The sequence below is a fragment of the Erinaceus europaeus genome, chromosome 3 (assembly GCF_950295315.1).
Source record: "Erinaceus europaeus chromosome 3, mEriEur2.1, whole genome shotgun sequence".
Classification (NCBI taxonomy): domain Eukaryota; kingdom Metazoa; phylum Chordata; class Mammalia; order Eulipotyphla; family Erinaceidae; genus Erinaceus; species Erinaceus europaeus.
Window position 1 is genome coordinate 166158623 of NC_080164.1, and position 17835 is coordinate 166176457.

The window sequence follows — 17835 nt, forward strand, 5'->3', positions numbered from 1 at the left end:
GAGAATCTAAGTAGCTGTAGGAAACCATGATGGAGTCTCCTTTGCTACAGCGTGGGTGTATCTAGAGAGAATCTAAGTAGCTGTAGAAACCATGATGGAGTCTCCTTTGCTACAGCATGGGTGTATCTAGAGAGAATCTAAGTAGCTATAGAAACCATGATGGAGTCTCCTTTGTGAGAACTAAGCAGAAGAAGGGCAAATACTAGATGATCGGACTCACTCATGGGCTCCAAGAACCAAAGCAAAGGACAGTTTAGGCTGAGAACTCACTGGACTGTGGACTGGGGAGCAGGTACGGAGACTCGGCTCAGGAGGGAGGATGCTCAGGGGAGTTTGGGGGGCTAAGTCCTTGTGGTAGAACGGGTTGATGGTTTGGTGGATGATGAGGTGTTCTGGTGCCTGTCTCAGAGAAATGTGTAAATATCTACTGGTGATCAAAAATTCCTATAAATCAACATCCCCTCAATAAAGTGATACTGAAATAGGGAAGAAAAAAAGGAAAAAGAGAAAGAGAGGCTAAGAGAATGGAAATATGAATAAGCAATGAAACATCTCCTCGCACAATTATTACGCTCTTTATTCATAAGCACTTTTCAAGACCAGAGTATAAACCAGGCACTGTGCTAGGGTCTGAGAGATACAAACCCTTCATCTGGCCCTGACTAGGAGGATAAACAGAGCATACCCAGAACTAATTTTATCTACTAATCACTACTCATTGCCAGAACTTCCTTCCAGACATCGCTGTAAGTGCTTCGCCTTGTTTACAGGCAGTGCTGTGTTGTCTCAGTTTTGCCGAGAAGCGAGGGGAGGCTCAGAGAGGTCAAGTGAGTCACCCAGGTTACACAGTTGACTAGCAGTGAGGCCCGGGTTCAAGTCCCTGCAGTCTGCGGCCTGTGCCCAGGCTCTTTGTGATTTCCAGGGAGTCTCCTGAGAGGTGATTCTGAGATGACTGATTCGGATTCTGAGATTCTAAGATTCTGATTCTGAGATGACTGACTTCTAAAGCACCCAGAATACTGTCTACAAGACTAGGATCCCAGTCCAGGAGATGGTGTAGTGGCTGAAGCACTGGACCCTGAAGCCTGAGGTTCTGTGTCAGACCCCCTGCATTTCCGGTGTCAGAGTGATGTTCTGGTTCCCTCTCTCTTCTGAGTCTGACCCCCCTGCATTTCTGGCATCAGAGTGATGCTCTGGTTCCCTCTCTCTCTTCTGAGTCTGACCCCCTGTATCACATGCCAGAGTGGTTCTCTTTCCCCCTCTCTCCAATTACTTTATGAATAAACAAATCCACTTGGGAGGTGGTATAGTAGCTAACATGCTGGGAAATATAAGCATGAGGTCCTGGGTTTGATTCCCACCAATACATGTGGCAGAGTGATGCATTCTCTCTCTTTCTCTCTCCCTCTCTCTCCGTAATCTCTCCCTCTCTCCTCTCTTTTCTCTTTCTAAAATATTTTAATTAATTGATTTATTTGATAGATGCAGAGGGAGAGAGAGACACCTGCAGACCTGCTTCATGGTTTTCCTCCTGAAGGGGGGGACCAAGGGCTTGAACCTGGGCCTTTGTGCATGGTAACATATGCCTTCAACTGGGTGCACCACTGCACAGCCCCTACTCTCTATCTCTCAATCACTCATAAGCAAATAAATCTTTAAAGACAAGAGTAGATTCTCCAGAATTGGGGTTGGAAGATGAGCATCTCCATCCGAGGGTCAAAAGTGATACCCAACTTGCTACTTCGTGAAGCTCAGTACTCAAAGGCACAGCACCTGCTCCTTGTTGACAATGCCTCTGCTATGCCACAGGTGCTTTGACTCATCAATTAAGAAAACAAAGAGTGGGGGAGAGAAGAAGGCAGACAGGAGGAGGGAGAAAGGAGAGAGGAAGGGAGGAGAAGGAAGGAAGGGGAGGGAGGAAGGCAGATGCTTGCAGGTAGGACTGGTGAACCTGAAGAGAGAAGATCCCCACCCCTGCCCTCAACTTCTAAACTTCTGTAGCTGAGCCTACTGAGCCCAATAGGAGACACCCCCCATGGCCACCTGTAACCACCAGATGACGCAGGTGAAATGAGCTCTCCCCAGGGCTCAGAGCCTGAATGTTTACTCCTCCCCCATCAGAGCAGTGCTGCACTTTTTTTTTTTTAATATTTATTTATTTCCCTTTTGTTGCCCTTGTTGGTTTTATTGTTGTCATCATTGCTGGATAGGATAGGACAGAGAGAAATGGAGAGAGGAGGGAAAGACAGAGAGGGGGAAAGAAAGACAGACACCTGCAAACCTGCTTTGCCTGTGAAGCAATTTCCCTACAGGTGGGGATCCTTATGCCAGTCTTTGCGCTTTGCGCCACCTACACTTAACCGCTGTGTTACTGCCCGACTCCCGCTGCACTGGTTTTGTGGACCAGGGAAGAAGCCACCAGAGGGATGGTGGCAGGCTGGAGGGTGAGGGGCAGTGTCCCCAGGTGGGCCACTAGAATAAGGAAGAAGGTTCTATCCCACGAGGAGGGATGTGAGGCTGGGGCTGGCCTGGGTCTGAAGCAGGAGAGTCTGCCAATGGTTCTCAACCAGCTAATCATGTGGCCACTGAGTCTGTTCCTTCGTGCGTAAAAGGCAAATGGAACTGTTATTGATTACTCCTGGGTTGCCTGTGCTTTATGAAGCAGTGTGGGTTTTTATTTGTTTGTTTTCCCTAGAGCATCGCTCAGCTCTGGCTTATAGTTGCACTGAAGACTGAACATTGAATCTTTGGTTCAAGTCCATCCCTACCTCCAGGGCCTCTGCACTTCCTGTGACCACTACCCCCCCCACCCTACCCCCGACACACATACACACTGTCCCTCCTTACTAGAAGCTTTCCCCGCATCCTCACAAAGCCTGATCTTCCATGCCAGCCCGGTCTCAGATGACAGCCCTGTCTGGCAGGAAGGCTTCCATGAACACCCCATTCCTTCCATCACACCACTCGGCTCCATCTCCTTCATGGTGTGCAACACTGTCTGAGATCTTTTAAAATTTTTGTTGTGGGAGTCGGGTGGTGGCGCAGCAGGGTAAGCGCACGTGGCGGAAAGCACAAGGACCAGAGTAAGGATCCGGGTTCTAGTCACTGGCTCCCCACCTACAGGGGAGTCGCTTCACCGGTGGTGAAGCAGGTCCACAGGTGTCTGTCTTTCTCTCCCCCTCTCTGTCTTCCCCTCCTCTCTCCATTTCTCTCTGTCCTATCCAACAACAATGACAGCAATAACCACAACAATGTTAAACAAGGGCAACAAAAGGGAAAATAAATAAATAAATAATAAAAAGAACTTCTAAATTTTTTGTTGTATTTTATTTATGTTGGATAGAGACAAAGAAATTGAGAGGGAAGGTGGAGATAAAAAGCAAGAGAGCAAGAGAGACACCTGCAGCACTGCTTCACGCCTTGTGAAGCTTCCCTCTGCAGATGGGCATTTGGGGTTTGAACCTGGGTTGTTACACAGAGTAGCATGTGTGCTCAACTGAGTACACCACCCACCCCCAGCCCCCACTACCTGAAATCTTGTTCTTCTTTGTGAATAATAGTCCACTCTCTGCACTGAATTAATTGTCCAGTGAGTTGATGAGTGTGTGGAAAAGCTCACTACATTTCTGTGATAAGGCTCTGGGTGCCTCTATTCATCAGGGCTCCCTCGCCTTCCCCTTCATAAGGGTAGAGACCAGGAGAAATAACTCTGTGGTCTTTAACAACTTAACAACCACCCAGGCAGTCAGATCCCCACACATTGCTGGGCACAGTTCCAAAGCTAAAAGGGCACTAATTGCTTTTCTAGAAGGAGCTGGAAAGGCGGTCCCTCCGTGTCCCTCTGTCCTGATGGTTCTCATTATCATATCTGTTACCTTGTTCATTGTTCCTGCAGAGCTCCGGCTGCATCTGGGACCAGGACAGGTTCCTCCACAGAGAAGAGGGACTGGGTCTGTGCCTGCGTGTGTCCACAGCATGAGAGTAGAGGCACTGCAGGAAGGGTTAACTGGGAGCCAGGCTGCAGCATTCAGGGCCCTGGGTTGGCCCACGAGGGGAGGGGTGGCCAGGAAGGTGGAGCGGGCTTGGCTTGCGGGAGCTGCCCGCTCCCACACAGGAGAGCAGACAGACTTGTGTCTGGCCGGGGGCTGGGTGTGCTGAAGTGGAGGCCCTTTTAGGAATGGCAGCACAAGCTCCCCACTGGGGCCCCCACCCTCCCTACCTGGCTCTCCAGGGCAGGGTGCACGTGGGAGACTCTCCAGTGTTGGGGGCGCTAAGCCGGCAGTGAGCAGTGAGCAGTTCACCAGCTCCTGGTGGGAAGCAGCTGCAGGCAAGGATGGAGGTTGACAGCCTGCTTGTGAATGGAAGTGCCATCTCAGGTCCCTGTGAAGAGGGGATGGAAAACAGGACGCTTTTCTGCCTGGATCAGCCTCAGCGTTCCAAAGGTAGGTGTCATGGACTACTTACTGTTTGAATTCAGCAAACTATTAAGTTAAAAGGGGGTGGGTGGGGGAGGGGTATTTTTGCAAGGCTGATAGAGGTATTTTCCTTAGGAGCAAGGGCTGGTGAAAGTCAATTGATTGGAAGTTTGAGCAAAGATCCAAAAGCAGAATTGAGGCAGTGTTCCTACTCCCAAAAAAGGAGCCTTAGGGATTAATGGATAGGTTTGGGGGAGGAGGAACTAAAGTGGGACAAAGAGGGTGGACAAGTGTCGGAGCTTGAACTTACACACCTTGCAGAAAAGGCACTGTCACAGTGCAACCAGTGCCTTTTCTTGGGGGCAAATCCAGCGTGGAGAAGTGATTCGACCAAAATAATGCTTAGCAATCAGGAAAGCAAGCACTTATACAGTTCACTTGAGAAGGAGGGGAGTGGTTCCCTGAATGATCTTTTAACAAATCCACCTTTTAGGAGCCATGGAATCACTCAATTGGTTTCAGTAAAATAGTGTCAACACAGGAATAGTTGTGCTTGATGATGGAAAGAAAGAAGGAAAGAAAAAAGAGAGAGGGGAAGGAAAGGAGGAAGGGAGGGAGGGGAGGAGGGAGAGAAGGTGAAAGAAGAGAAAGGAAAAGGAAAGAAGAGAAAGGAAAAAGAAAACAAAATAAGAAATCAGCAGGAAATAGACACTTGCTTGGTGAGGAAAGGTTTTAACATTCTGCTCTCATAACCCCCTTCCCTCCATCTCGCCCCTGTTGCTCTGTTCAGAGTGGCAGCCCGCGGTACAGATTTTCTTGTACTCACTGATATTCCTGCTCAGTGTCCTGGGGAACACACTGGTCATTACCGTTCTGATTCGGAACAAGAGGATGCGAACGGTCACCAACATCTTTTTGCTCTCCCTGGCCGTGAGCGACCTCATGCTCTGCCTCTTCTGCATGCCCTTCAACCTCATCCCCAACCTGCTCAAGGATTTCATCTTCGGGAGTGCGGTCTGCAAGACCACCACCTACTTCATGGGTGAGTCCTCCCTGGAGGGAGGGTTCTGACACTCTCCCTCAGACCCTGGTCTCAAACATTCCCAGGGCCCTGGATGTTTTAGCAGAATGGGAGTGAAAGGGCAATCTAACACCTGGTTGTACAGGCAGTGTGCTGGCTTTGGGGGGCTGCTCAGTCTTCAAACATCACCACACAGTCTTTCTCCTCTTGTTCATTTCTGAGGTCAGTTTTCTCAAAGTGGAAGAACACCTGGCAAAGTGCATGTGCTACCATGTGCAAGGAGCCGGATTCAAGTTCCCCATCCCCACATGCTTAGGGGTGTGAGGGGATGTTTCCCAAGTGGCGAAACAGTGCTGCTGGTATCTTTCTCTCTCCCTCTCTGTCTCCATCAAAAATAATAACAAGAAAAGGAAAGGAAAGGAAAGGAGAGGAGAGGAGAGGAGAGGAGAGGAGAGGAGAGGAGAGGAGAGGAGAGGAGAGGAGAGGAGAGGAAGGAAACAGCAGAAGACATGGGGTGTGCTTGCTTTCTGCTAAAGAGAAAGCAGAATCCAAATCATTCGGGTCCTTTCTAGAATCTGTGGATTGTATTCTAAACTCTACCCAGCCTAGGGCATAATGTTTGGGGTGGTAAGAGTAGAGAAAGAAAGGGGAAGGATTTCTCTGGTGGGGGCTGATGTTACCTTCCTCGAGAACATAATATTTGAAAACCAGATTAATAGGGGCTGGGTGGTGGCACACCTGAATGAGCTCACACAATACAGGGTTCAAGGCCCCAGTCCCCTGCCTGCTGGGTGGTAGGAAGCTTTATAAGTAGTAAAGCATTGCTGCAAATTTCTCTCTTGCTTGTTCTCTCTCTACCTCTCTACCTCTCCCTTCCCTCTCAATTTTTCTGTTTCTATCAAGAATAAAAAATATTTATAAATATTTTTTGTACAGAAGAAAGAAAGAGAGAGAGAAGGAAGGAAGGAAAGAAAGAAAGAAAGAAAGAGAAAAATTCATTACTTTCCTAGATTTCCTTCTCAGGACTCACTGCCCAGTCTTTTCCCCCAAGGACTGGGGCTATCTGAGAGAGGGAGAGAGAGAGAGAGAGGGAGAGAGGGGTGTGGGGATGGGAGGAGGCCTCTGTCGCTAGAAGAGGAGTAGAATTTGCTCTTGGGGCCTATGGGGTCCCTGAGCTGACCCTGGTTGGCTGAGCTATGTGGATCTTTGCCTTTGTCCATCAAAAGGGTGATGAAAAGAAGAAAAACCACAAGAGGTAATGTGTTTGTACACACCAGACATTGCATCTAGGGCTTTTTTTTTTTTTTTTGCCAGGATCATATGTGTCGACCAGCCCTAGAAGTGCATGTAGGTAGTCCCATTTCAGAGAGGAGTAATCAGAGACACAGAGAGGTTAATTAATAACATGCCTGGGGATGCACAGGTGGTGAGCCACAGTGCTGAGACCAGGAGCTGTCACCATGCTCAGCACAGGGCCTCAATTTACCAAGGTGCTTCTCCCCTTTAGCCAAACAGAGATGTGTCTCTGGGTCTCCACTGGCAGCAAATTGCCAAACTGCCTGTTCTGAGAACTAGGCATGAGGAGACAAAGGAGCAGGAGATGAAGGGGTTGCTGGTCTGTGTTCTGACCTAAGCCACATAAAATATGCAGAGCTGCGTTGGGCTAGGGTGGTTTTTTTTAATAACTGAAAAGCTTTCATAGCCCTTATTTCTCCCTTTCGGGGAAGCAGGACTCAGCACTGACAAAATGATGATGAATTACAGATACGCGTTCCAGAGACAAATAATGAAGAAAGTGCCACCGTGTCCAAGTCCCCTGAAAATAGAAACAAGGGGAGGCTGGGGTGGGGAAAAGGATTCCAGTTAAACAGAGAAGCAATAACAACAGGGAGTATTTCAGAGCGCTTGAAGCTTTCCCATTCCTGAGCATGTGTATCTGTCACAAAGTGACTTTAAGGGTCTTCATGAGGGAACATGAAACTCATAAAGTGAATGCTTGCCTGGTCACACAACATACAAAGGTACTAAATGCCATGGGGTTATTTGCCTCAAAACATTGTTTGGTGTGTAAATTTCACCTCAATATAAAAGTGGCTTTTGTTTAAAATAAACAAAATGAAATGGCAAAATAATCCTGAAAGTGTTTGTGAAACCGTAAGGCTTGTAGTTTGTAGTTGGGTTTCTAACTCTAACGATTTCGACATTTCCCTCAGTTTTATGTTTTCCTCGATACTATTGGTTAATGTCCCTTAAAGGCTTGCATGTAGTATTTCACAACAATGAGTGTCTGCTCAAACGGTGGATTTATTATTACAGTTGTTCACAATCAGACTTGGGTTTGATGAGTTTGGGGCTCTATAGCCTAAACTACATATAATCAACTCTTTTTTTTTTTCTTTTTGCTTCCTGACTCTTTCATGAACTACTTCTGAAATTCTTATTTCATATTTTCTAATTTATTTTTTTAATTTTTTTAAATCTTTCTATTTATTGGACAGAGACAGTCAGAAATCGAGAAGGAATGGGGAGATAGAGAGGGAGAGAAACAGAGAGACATCTGCAGACCTGCGTCACCACTCGTGAAGCTTTCCCCCTATAGGTGGGGAGCAGGGGCTTGAACTTATGTCCTTGCACACTGTAACATGTGTGTTCAACCAGGTGTGCCACCACCTGGTCCGTTTTCTAATTTCCTGGAGAACATTGTTTGAAGCTCTTTTCCTATGTGTCTGTTTCCTAACTCCTTAGTGATATATTCTTTCAGGTCTTGAATATGCCTCTTCATACTATGCTTAGATTCTTGGAGAGTCCTTATAATGAGCTTTCTGAAGTCTTTCTCTGGTAGTACCTCTATGTCTGTATTTTTTTTCCTTTAATTTCTTTATTGGGGGATTAATGTTTTACATTCGACAGTAAATACAATAGTTTGTACATGCATAACATTTCCCAGTTTTCCACATAACAATACAACCCCCACTAGGTACTCTGCCATCATGTTCCAGGACCTGAACCCTCTCCTCCACCCATTCCAGAATCTTTTACTTTGGTGCAGTACACCAACTCCACTCCAAGTTCTGCTTAGTATTTTCTCTTCTGATCTTGTTTTTCAACTTCTGTCTATGAGTAAGATCATCCCATATTCATCCTTCTGTTTCTTTGTTTTAAATTTCTTTATTGGGGGATTAATGTTTTACATTCGACAGTAAATACAATAGTTTGTACATGCATAACATTTCCCAGTTTTCCATATAACAATACAACCCCCACTAAGTCCTCTGTCATCTTTTCATCCTTCTGTTCTGACTTATCTTACTTATCATGATTTCTTCAAACTCCATCCAAGATGGACTGAAAATGGTGAAATCACCATTTTTAATAGCTAAGTCGTATTCCATTGTGTATATATACCACAACTTGTTCAGCCACTCATCTGTTGGACACCTGTTGTTGGACACCTGGGTTGCTTCCAAGTTTTGGCTGGCTACTAAAATTGTGCTGCGGGAGTTAGGTGGAAGCACATCAGGTTAAGAGCATGTGGCACAAAGTGCAAGGACTGGCTCAAGGATCCCGGTTCGAGCCCCTGGCTCTCCACGTTCAGGGGAGTCGCTTCACAGGTGATGAAGCAGGTCTGCAGGTGTCTGTCTTTCTCTTCCCCTCCTCTCTCCATTTCCCTCTGTCCTACCTAACAACGACAACATTAATAACAACAACAATAATAACTACAACAACAAGGGCAACAAAAGGGGAAATAAATATATATTTTTTTAAAAAGTGTGCTGCTATGAACATAGGTGTACATAAATCTTTTTGGATGGGTGTGTTTGGTGTAGTCAACTCTTTAAGGTAAAAGCCAGAACATGTTCTTATTTAATGGTTTGCTGGGGACAGGTTCCTTTGATGAATTCAAAGTTAGAGGCTCACCTATGGGTTTCTCAAAAACCTTTTCTGGGGCTGGTCTATGGGTCATTTAGTAGACCATAAATGCTACAGTGTGCAAAGACCCAAGTTCAAGTCTGAGCAGTGAAGTACTACTTTGGGTGTAGTGCTCTCTCTCTTGCTTACTCTATCTCTCTGTCTCTGTCTCCTCCTTCCCTCTTAGTTTCTCTGTGTCTCTATCAACAATAAAATATTTTAAAAACCTTTCCCTGTGGACTAGGAACACTTGCCATATCCTTGATTATTGATAAATGAGCACCTAAGTAGGTGTTAAGTGATCATCAAAGTTCAATACGTTTATCTAAAAATGAGCACTTGGATGTATTTGCAAAGACAGTCCTAAAAGACTATTCTAAATCCTTTTAGGAACAAAGCTGAACATAGGTATTTATTTATTTATTCATCCCCTTCTGTTGCCCTTGTTTTATTATTATAGTTATTAGCGTTGTCATTGTTGGATGGACAGAGAGAAATGGAGAGAGGAGGAGAAGACAGAGGGGGAGAGAAAGACAGACACCTATAGACCTGCTTCACTGCTTGTGAAGGTAACACCCCTGCAGGTGGGGAGCCGAGGGCTTGAACCGGGATCCTTACACTGGTCCTTGTGCTTCACATCACATGCGCTTAACCTGCCCGACTCCCTAACATAGATCATTTTTAAATACACAGACATATACATTATTTCCTTAACCATCTGAGCCTTTTCCTTTCGTAGCCAGCAGATGCAGATCATATGTGTTAAGTGAGTCTGTAAATCAACTTTGGGTTTCAGAGCTGACAAAGCCGACTGCTTCATCCTCTCCCCAGGCACATCTGTGAGCGTCTCCACCTTTAATCTGGTAGCCATAGCGCTGGAGAGATACAGTGCGATTTGCAAACCGCTCCAGTCCCGGGTCTGGCAGACAAAGTCCCACGCTTTGAAGGTGATCGCTGCTACCTGGTGCCTCTCCTTCACCATCATGACCCCGTACCCGATTTACAGCAGCCTGGTGCCTTTCACCAAGAACAACAACCAGACTGCAAACATGTGCCGCTTCCTTCTGCCCAACGACGTGATGCAGCAGTCCTGGTGAGGCTGAATGGGGCTTATTTCTTGAATACACTCTGATGTCATTTTTCAGCTTTCATTTAAAACTGCACTGTATCGAGGGCCCGGGCAGTTGCATACCTGGTTGAGAGCACATGTAATTATATGCAAAGACCCAGGTTCAAGCCCTAGTTCCCCACCTTCAGAGGGGATACTTCAGGTGATGCAGGTCTTCAGGTATCTGTCTTTCTCTTTATCTCCCACCTTTGCCTCTCAATCTCTCTCTGTCTTATCAAATAAAACAGAAAAAATAATAAGGAAAACCTGTAGTGGGGACACTTCACGAGTGCTAAAGTGGGTCTGCAAATGTCTCTCTCCCTCTCTCTCTCCCCTCACCTCTCAGTTTCTCTCTGTTCTGTCCAATAAAAGTGAGGGCCAGGCAGTGGCACACCTGGTTAATTACACACATTACCACGTGCAAGGCTCAAGGTTCAAGCCCCTTGTCCCCACCTGCAGGGGGAAAGCTTTACAAGTGGTGAAGCAGGGCCGCAGGTATCTCTCTATCTATATCTGTCTATCTCTCCCTCTTCTCTCAATTTCTCTCTGTCCTGTCCAATAAATGGGAAAAAATAGCTGCCAGGGGCAGTGGATTCATCGTACAACACCAAACCCTTAAGATAACCCTGGTGGCAATAACATAAACAAACAAACTGGAATGTATTGCCCCTAGGGGGCTGAAGAACCAGTCTTCTGGTGACTACTGAGGCCTTTTCTAACCCCTTTCTAGGATAACTGTGAAAGGAAACACTTCAGATGGCATTGGTTTAAGTGCCATCCATGAATCAATTCAATTAATTGTCTCCCAAAACCTTACAGGGCAGCACCATTATTGTTACTATTTTGCATATGAGAAAATCAAAATGTGGAGTGGCTAAGTACATTTTCATCGCTCAAGGTCACAAGCCTAGAGGAAACAGAGTTCAGTGCTTCTGAATGGTCTAATGTTCATTTCAGTTAGATACTCCGAGAGGCTTCTACTTCTCTAATGAATTGAATATAGAGGGGGCAGGGAGACAGCACAGCAGTAGCACATCAGACTTGCATGTCTGATGCCCCCAGAGGTCCCAGATCTAATCCCTGGTACCATGATAAACCATAACTGAGCAATGTTCTGGCCTCCTTCTGTCTTTCATGAAAATAAATCTTTCAAAATAAAAAATAAATTGAATTTAAAAAAAGAACTGAAGACAGAGCAATGGATAAGAGCTGCAAATCTTCTCAAACCCCATGTGGTTTTACTCGCACAGAACATTTTACTATAAATGAAAAGGCATGGTTCTGAGTCCTGTTTCTTTGCTGACTAGCTGGGTGACATTTGACAAAGCCAAGTAATCACACTGAAGGGTTCAGGTTCTTTACTTAGACAAGAATTTAATAACATAGGCATGTTTTATCTACCTCATTGAATAGCTGTAAGATTCTCATAAGAATACAAAAGAATCATATTAGATATGTAAATAAGACCCTGAATCAAGATATTGTTTATGATTCCTAAGCATGCTTTAGAAACAGAGAGCAAGTCATTCAAAGAAAATGACTTGAAAATGAAATGATCTCTGCTTTCTCTGCTTTCATTTTTTTTCCAAGACTTGGAAAGAAATCATATCGAAAGCTATCCCATAGCAATGAGAAATGCGCCTCTGACAATTTTATAGCCTAATTTGTATAACCTTACACATGCCAGATTGCCAAAGTGATTTAAAGGCCAGACTTACAAAGGAGGAGGAAGTGATTCCTCAAGACTCTAATGTGTTTAAAGAAAGCATAGCTCTGCCCATTGGGCATTAGAGTCAGCATGCCATTGTGCCCTGGGATGGAGGCAGCCAAGATGCCTATGCAGAGTCTAGGAGGCTTTCTAGCACCCTGCTCGGGAAACGAAATCCTAACTGTTTCTGTAAAGTCAACAGATGCTGTACTGATGATAACAAGCATAAGCTCTAAAATCACACTTGTTGGGTTCAAATCCCATTTTTGTGATTCTGGACATTATTTAATCTTGGGTCTCAGTTTTCCCATTTGTAAAATAGGTATTAGGACAGTAATACCTACCTCAGAGGTTATTATAAGAGTTAAATGTATGTGCATATAATTATCAAGTACCTGGAATGTATTAGGCTAGATAGATAAATACATACACACATATGTGCATATACACACACGGCTAAATATTTTGTATGAATAATGTATATATACTTCCATATTTTATTTTTACTATCCATGATATATGTGTTATATATAAAATACTTAGCTTAATTGTAGCACATTTAAAAAATGTTTTTCCCTTTTGTTGCCCTTGTTGTTTATCATCGTTGTTGTTATTATTGTTGTTGTCATTGGTGTTGGATAGGACAGAGAGAAATGGAGAGAGGAGGGGAAGACAGAGAGGGGGAGAGAAAGACAGATACTTGCAGACCTGCTTCACTGCCCGTGAAGTGACCCCTGCAGGTGGGGAGCTGGGGCCTCGAACCAGGATCCTGACGCGTTTTCTGCCATATGCGCTTAACCCGCTGTACCACTGCCCAGCTCCCAATATGTAGAACATTTTAAAAATCTTCAGTTAGTATAATCACTTTACTATGGTTATTATGGATAATAGTTTCGTTGCACTGTAATTCCCATGCTGTCATTTTTCAAGCTCTTGTTAGCTTCATTTAACTAGTTTAAGGCAAAGAATTACACCAAACACTTCTAGCTGAACTAGTTCTTCCTAAGAGACTTTACCTGAGAAAAAAAAAAAATCGACAACTTCTAATGACTGACTCTCCAGATATGAGATTTCCAAGGATCTTAAATACTAGTGATTAATTCGTTGCTCAGACTGGTTAAAATGGAGATGAACCCTATTTGTTCCATTTCATCTAAGTTTGAAATGCCAGAGTTGCTGGTTATTGACTTTTTAAAATTTTTATTAGGCACACATTCCTGTTACTCATCCTCTTTCTAATTCCTGGAATTGTGATGATGGTGGCATATGGATTAATCTCTTTGGAACTTTACCAAGGAATAAAATTTGACGCTAACCAGAAGAAGTCTGCCAGAGGTAACTATCTTTCAGCTGTGTGTTTATGCCAATGGATCACAAAAGCTAAAAAAAAAAAAAAGAAAGAAAAAAAGAGTTTATATACTATATATAGACTTGGAGATTTTCAAAACTCTTCTTAGGTGATTTCATAATTGGTCATGAGACCCCAATATTTCTATTTTCTTTTATGTAAAATGGATAAATCATTTCTCCTGAAAGGGTACAAATGGGTAAAATGAAATGGTACACAGCTATAGGCGGAGGGTCCGTGAGTCCCAGGCTTACTCTGCATTCAGAAGAGACTTCAGGTCCGGCGACCTGAGCAAACTAATTCAGTCAGGCCTTGCTCCTTCCTTTCTTTCACTATGTGCTCAGAAAGTCACTTCCTTCCCATTTATTACAAGCCACTGCCCACTGAAATCTACTCCAGCTTCTCTGTTGGCTTAACTTCTTCCCCTTTTCGGTGCACTCCATTCTTTGGTTCTCTTTCATAAATGTGACCTGGGCATTCCTTCTTCTCGGGTCTTCTAGAGTCTTGCTAATTACCCAGATCCCTCACAGTACGATCTGCCTGGGAGCCCAGGGGAGGTGGGTCAGCAGTAGAGCTCCCACCTTCCTTATCTGAGGTCCTGGATTCCATCCTGGATCTATAAATGAGCCAGAAAGACAGAAACTGCTGGAGCTTCATATATAGTGGGTGATACTTAAGTCTCTTTCTATATATATATACTGCTTTTAGTGTGTGTGTGTGTGTGTGTGTGTGTGTGTGTGTGTGTGTGTGTACCCAAATATAAAAAAGTTGATCCAGGAGATGGCTCATTGTCACCAAACGTATGAGACCCTAGGCTGTTTAGGAAAAAGAGAGGTAGAGGGAGGGAGGGAAAGAGTGAGTGAGGGAGGGAAGGAGAGAGGGAGGGAGGGAGGGAGGGAGGGAGAGATATAGTAAGAGAGAGAGAGAGAGAGAGAGTCTTCAAGCAAGAAGGAATCTTTCCTGAAGAACTAGGAAAAGAAGTGTGTGTAAGTGTGTGTGTGTGTGTGTGTGTGTGTGTGTGTGTGTGTGTGTGTGTATTGGGGGTATGGGGGGTTTCCAGTGACACATCTGGGAGAGTATGTTACCATGCACCAGGATCTGGGTTCAAGCCCCTGGTCCCCACCTCAGGGGGGAACATTCATGTGAGATGGAGCAGTGTACAGGTATGTCTCCTTCTGTCTGTCTACTCACCCTGTCTCTCAATCTCCATCAAAAACAAATGGCCACCAGGAATGGTGGAGTCATGCAGATACCTAGCCCCAGCAATACTGGTGGTACTTAAAGGAAAAGTGACCTGTGGGCATTTTCATCCTATTCATATAATGACCTTTATTTTTATATTCTCCATACATAGATTATTTTTTGCAGAACGGGGTTTCACCCAAAGAATCTACAATATGAAAGAGAGAGAGAGAGAGAGAGGCCACAGCATCATTCCACCAGTTATGAAATTCCCTTGGTATTGTCCTTGGTACTCCCTTATGGACTTATTGAAGGATCTGCTGACTCACTACCTGGATTCTATTTTATTAGTATAAATCATATATATATACATATACATATATATATATATATATCACATGATACATTATTGTATTAAGGTATTTCTTTTTCTTTTTTTTTTTTTTGCCACCCAAGGTATCACTGGGGTTTGATGCCTGCATGACGAATCCACCCAGTGGATTCCTGGTGGCCAATTTTCCCTTTTGTCAAATTAAATTTTGTATTCTATATTTCAATAGGCCAGGTAGAAACTGAGAGGGGAAGGGAAATGGGGAGGGAGAGAGACACCAGCAGCACTTGCCTCATCCCTCCTGAAGCATCCTGCCAGCAGGTGGAGACCAGGGGATTGAACCCAGGTCCTTACACAAGGCAACCTGTGTACCACCGCCAGTAATGGTGGTGGGGGAGAGGGGCTCTGCTGTATTCTCTGCAGTAGCTTGTCATTGGGAGTGAAGGACTAGTAGCCATCAGCCCTGTTCAGTATGGGTGCAGACCCAAGGGTGCCTGCCTCATTCTTCAGTTCCTGTGGGGGCTGGCCACGTTGGGTGGGGATGGGGACCAGGCGCAGGGATCCCATCCCCAACCATAAGCCACGCCCCTTGCCCTCCCAGAAAGGTGTCCCAGCTTGGGCAGCAGCAGGTACGAGGACAGCGACGGGTGCTACCTGCAGAAGCCCAGGCGCCCGAGGAAGGTGGAGCTGCAGCAGCTGTCCAGCAGGGTGGGCCGCGTCCGCAGCAGCAGCTCGGCTGCCAACCTGGTGGCCAAGAAGCGAGTGATCCGCATGCTCATGGTCATCGTGGTCCTCTTCTTCCTCTGCTGGATGCCCATCTTCAGCGCCAACGCCTGGAGGGCCTACGATTCGGCCTCGGCCGAGCGCCGCCTGTCAGGGACCCCCATCTCCTTCATCCTGCTGCTCTCCTACACCTCCTCGTGTGTCAACCCCATCATCTACTGCTTCATGAACAAGCGCTTCCGCCTGGGCTTCCTGGCCACCTTCCCCGGCTGTCCCCACCCTGGTCCCCGAGGGACCCGTGGCGAGGCGGGGGAGGAGGAGGAGGCCAGGACCACCGGGGCCTCTCTGTCCAGGTACTCCTACAGCCACATGGGGGGCTCTGCCCCAGCCCCGTGAGCACCCCTCCACCCCCTCCCCAGGAGCGGGAAAATGGAGGGAGGAAGAAAGGAGGAAGAATAGAAGACCAATGGCAGCAAGAGACGGAGGAGGCAGGGAGTGATAGGCTCCATTCCCAGTGGGGACTCCTCAGTGTCTGCTTCTCATCCTTGTCCTTCGGGTTCTTTAGCCCCATACTGGGGGGGAGGAGGGGGTCTTCACTTGGTTTCTAGGAAGGATAAATTTAGTAACATTCATCCTCAGAAGAACCTTAGCAGGCCAGTCACAGGACCTGACGCAGCAAATGTAGATGCCAAACAGGTTTGTTCAAATGGGGATGTGAGTTCTATCGAACTTTGGAAGGTTCCAGAACATCCATGACTCCTTCTCCCTCCTCTCCTGCCTCTCCCCACCCCCACTACCACCACTCCATGAGGATATGATTTGTATATTTTTCTGCTTTGCCCCCTTCCCCCTGCCCCCAGAGAGAGTCCAGGCCTCTTCCACACCCACCTCATCAAGACCACTGAAAGGAACATAAAGTGAGCCCCTCTTTGGCCATTTTCTGTAGTGGGAGAACAGTCTGACTTTTCTCAGCGAAGGACAGTCAGAGAAAACAGTCTGTGACATCAGCAAGCATAAGCATCATTCTCAAAAGTTGAGTAGAAACATCCTTCTAAGAAAAAAAGAGACTTCAAAGAAAATAACTTATGAAATGCTATCCTTGATGGAATGCTAAGTGCAGGAAATGAACAGAAATAGTCAGTTTCTTTCCTATTATAATATATATATATACGTATACATATATTGCTTAAATACACCTTAATATAATATTAAATACTGTGGCTTTTTTTTTTTTTGCCTCAACTTAACTTCTTGTATTCATTCAGCATTTTCTTCTTCGTCCAGAAAGATCTCTGTAAGAGTTGTGACTTATGTATACTTCCCCAAGTATGGAAATGTAGTCTGGCCCATAATAAAGACAAACCTACTTGGTCAAAGTTAGTAAGTAGCTTTTGAATGTCAAAAAGAAAAAGTAAAAAGGGTAAAAAAGCCTGTCAATACAAAATCTGTATTTGTTACTGACTGTATTGGATTTTTATGTGTGTATACCAAGTATATATGTTCATTACATAAAAGTATGCGTGTGTGTGTGTGTGTGTGTGTGTGTGTGTGTGTGTGAAGCTGTACCCCTGAAGCTGTACCCACTCATGAAGCTGTACCCCTGCAGGTGGGGACCAGGGCTTTGAACCTGGGTCCTTGTACACTGTAATGTGAGTGCCACCGCCTGACTCCTCTATCCTTTCTTTTGTGTTTGTGTACAGGGGGGGAACAAAGTTGTCTACTTAAATAAATAATCACAGGCATTTTTGACAGACAGAATCAAGTTTACATGCTAGTGTAAGATATACAAACAAACAAGAAAATAAAGTTCATGGCATACTATGTAGAAACTGAATGTTGTGTTAACCTTAAAATAGTGTCTCCAGCTTTAACAAATATAATATATAAGATACCTACTTAGCATCAGATAAGCCACAAATAATGTTTATAATAAGACTACATCCCATGCACTAAAGTACACCCATTCTTTGGTCTGGCAAGTTTTAAAGTAAAACAATATTGAAAGCACCTAAGAAAATATAAACAGGACTGACAGGGCAGTAAAGTGACTTCCATATCATGGAAGCTTTTTTTTAAAAAAGAGGGAGAAA

General features: G+C 45.1%; 1 protein-coding gene across 2 annotated transcripts; it reads left to right on the plus strand.

Moving 5' to 3' along the window:
* The first annotated feature begins 3896 nt into the window (after positions 1-3896).
* Positions 3897-17450, plus strand: CCKAR (cholecystokinin A receptor). 2 transcript variants are annotated; one of them, XM_007521405.2, is made up of 5 exons: positions 3899-4442; positions 5206-5457; positions 10177-10438; positions 13369-13496; positions 15624-17450. In XM_007521405.2, exons 1-5 carry the CDS (start codon positions 4334-4336, stop codon positions 16139-16141), a joined length of 1269 nt encoding a protein of 422 aa, XP_007521467.1. In that variant the 5' UTR covers positions 3899-4333; the 3' UTR covers positions 16142-17450. The 2 variants fall into 2 exon arrangements, with proteins under 2 accessions (XP_060044230.1, XP_007521467.1); XM_060188247.1 differs by lacking the exon at positions 5206-5457 and having other exon boundaries at positions 3897-4442.
* The last annotated feature ends 385 nt before the right edge of the window (positions 17451-17835 follow it).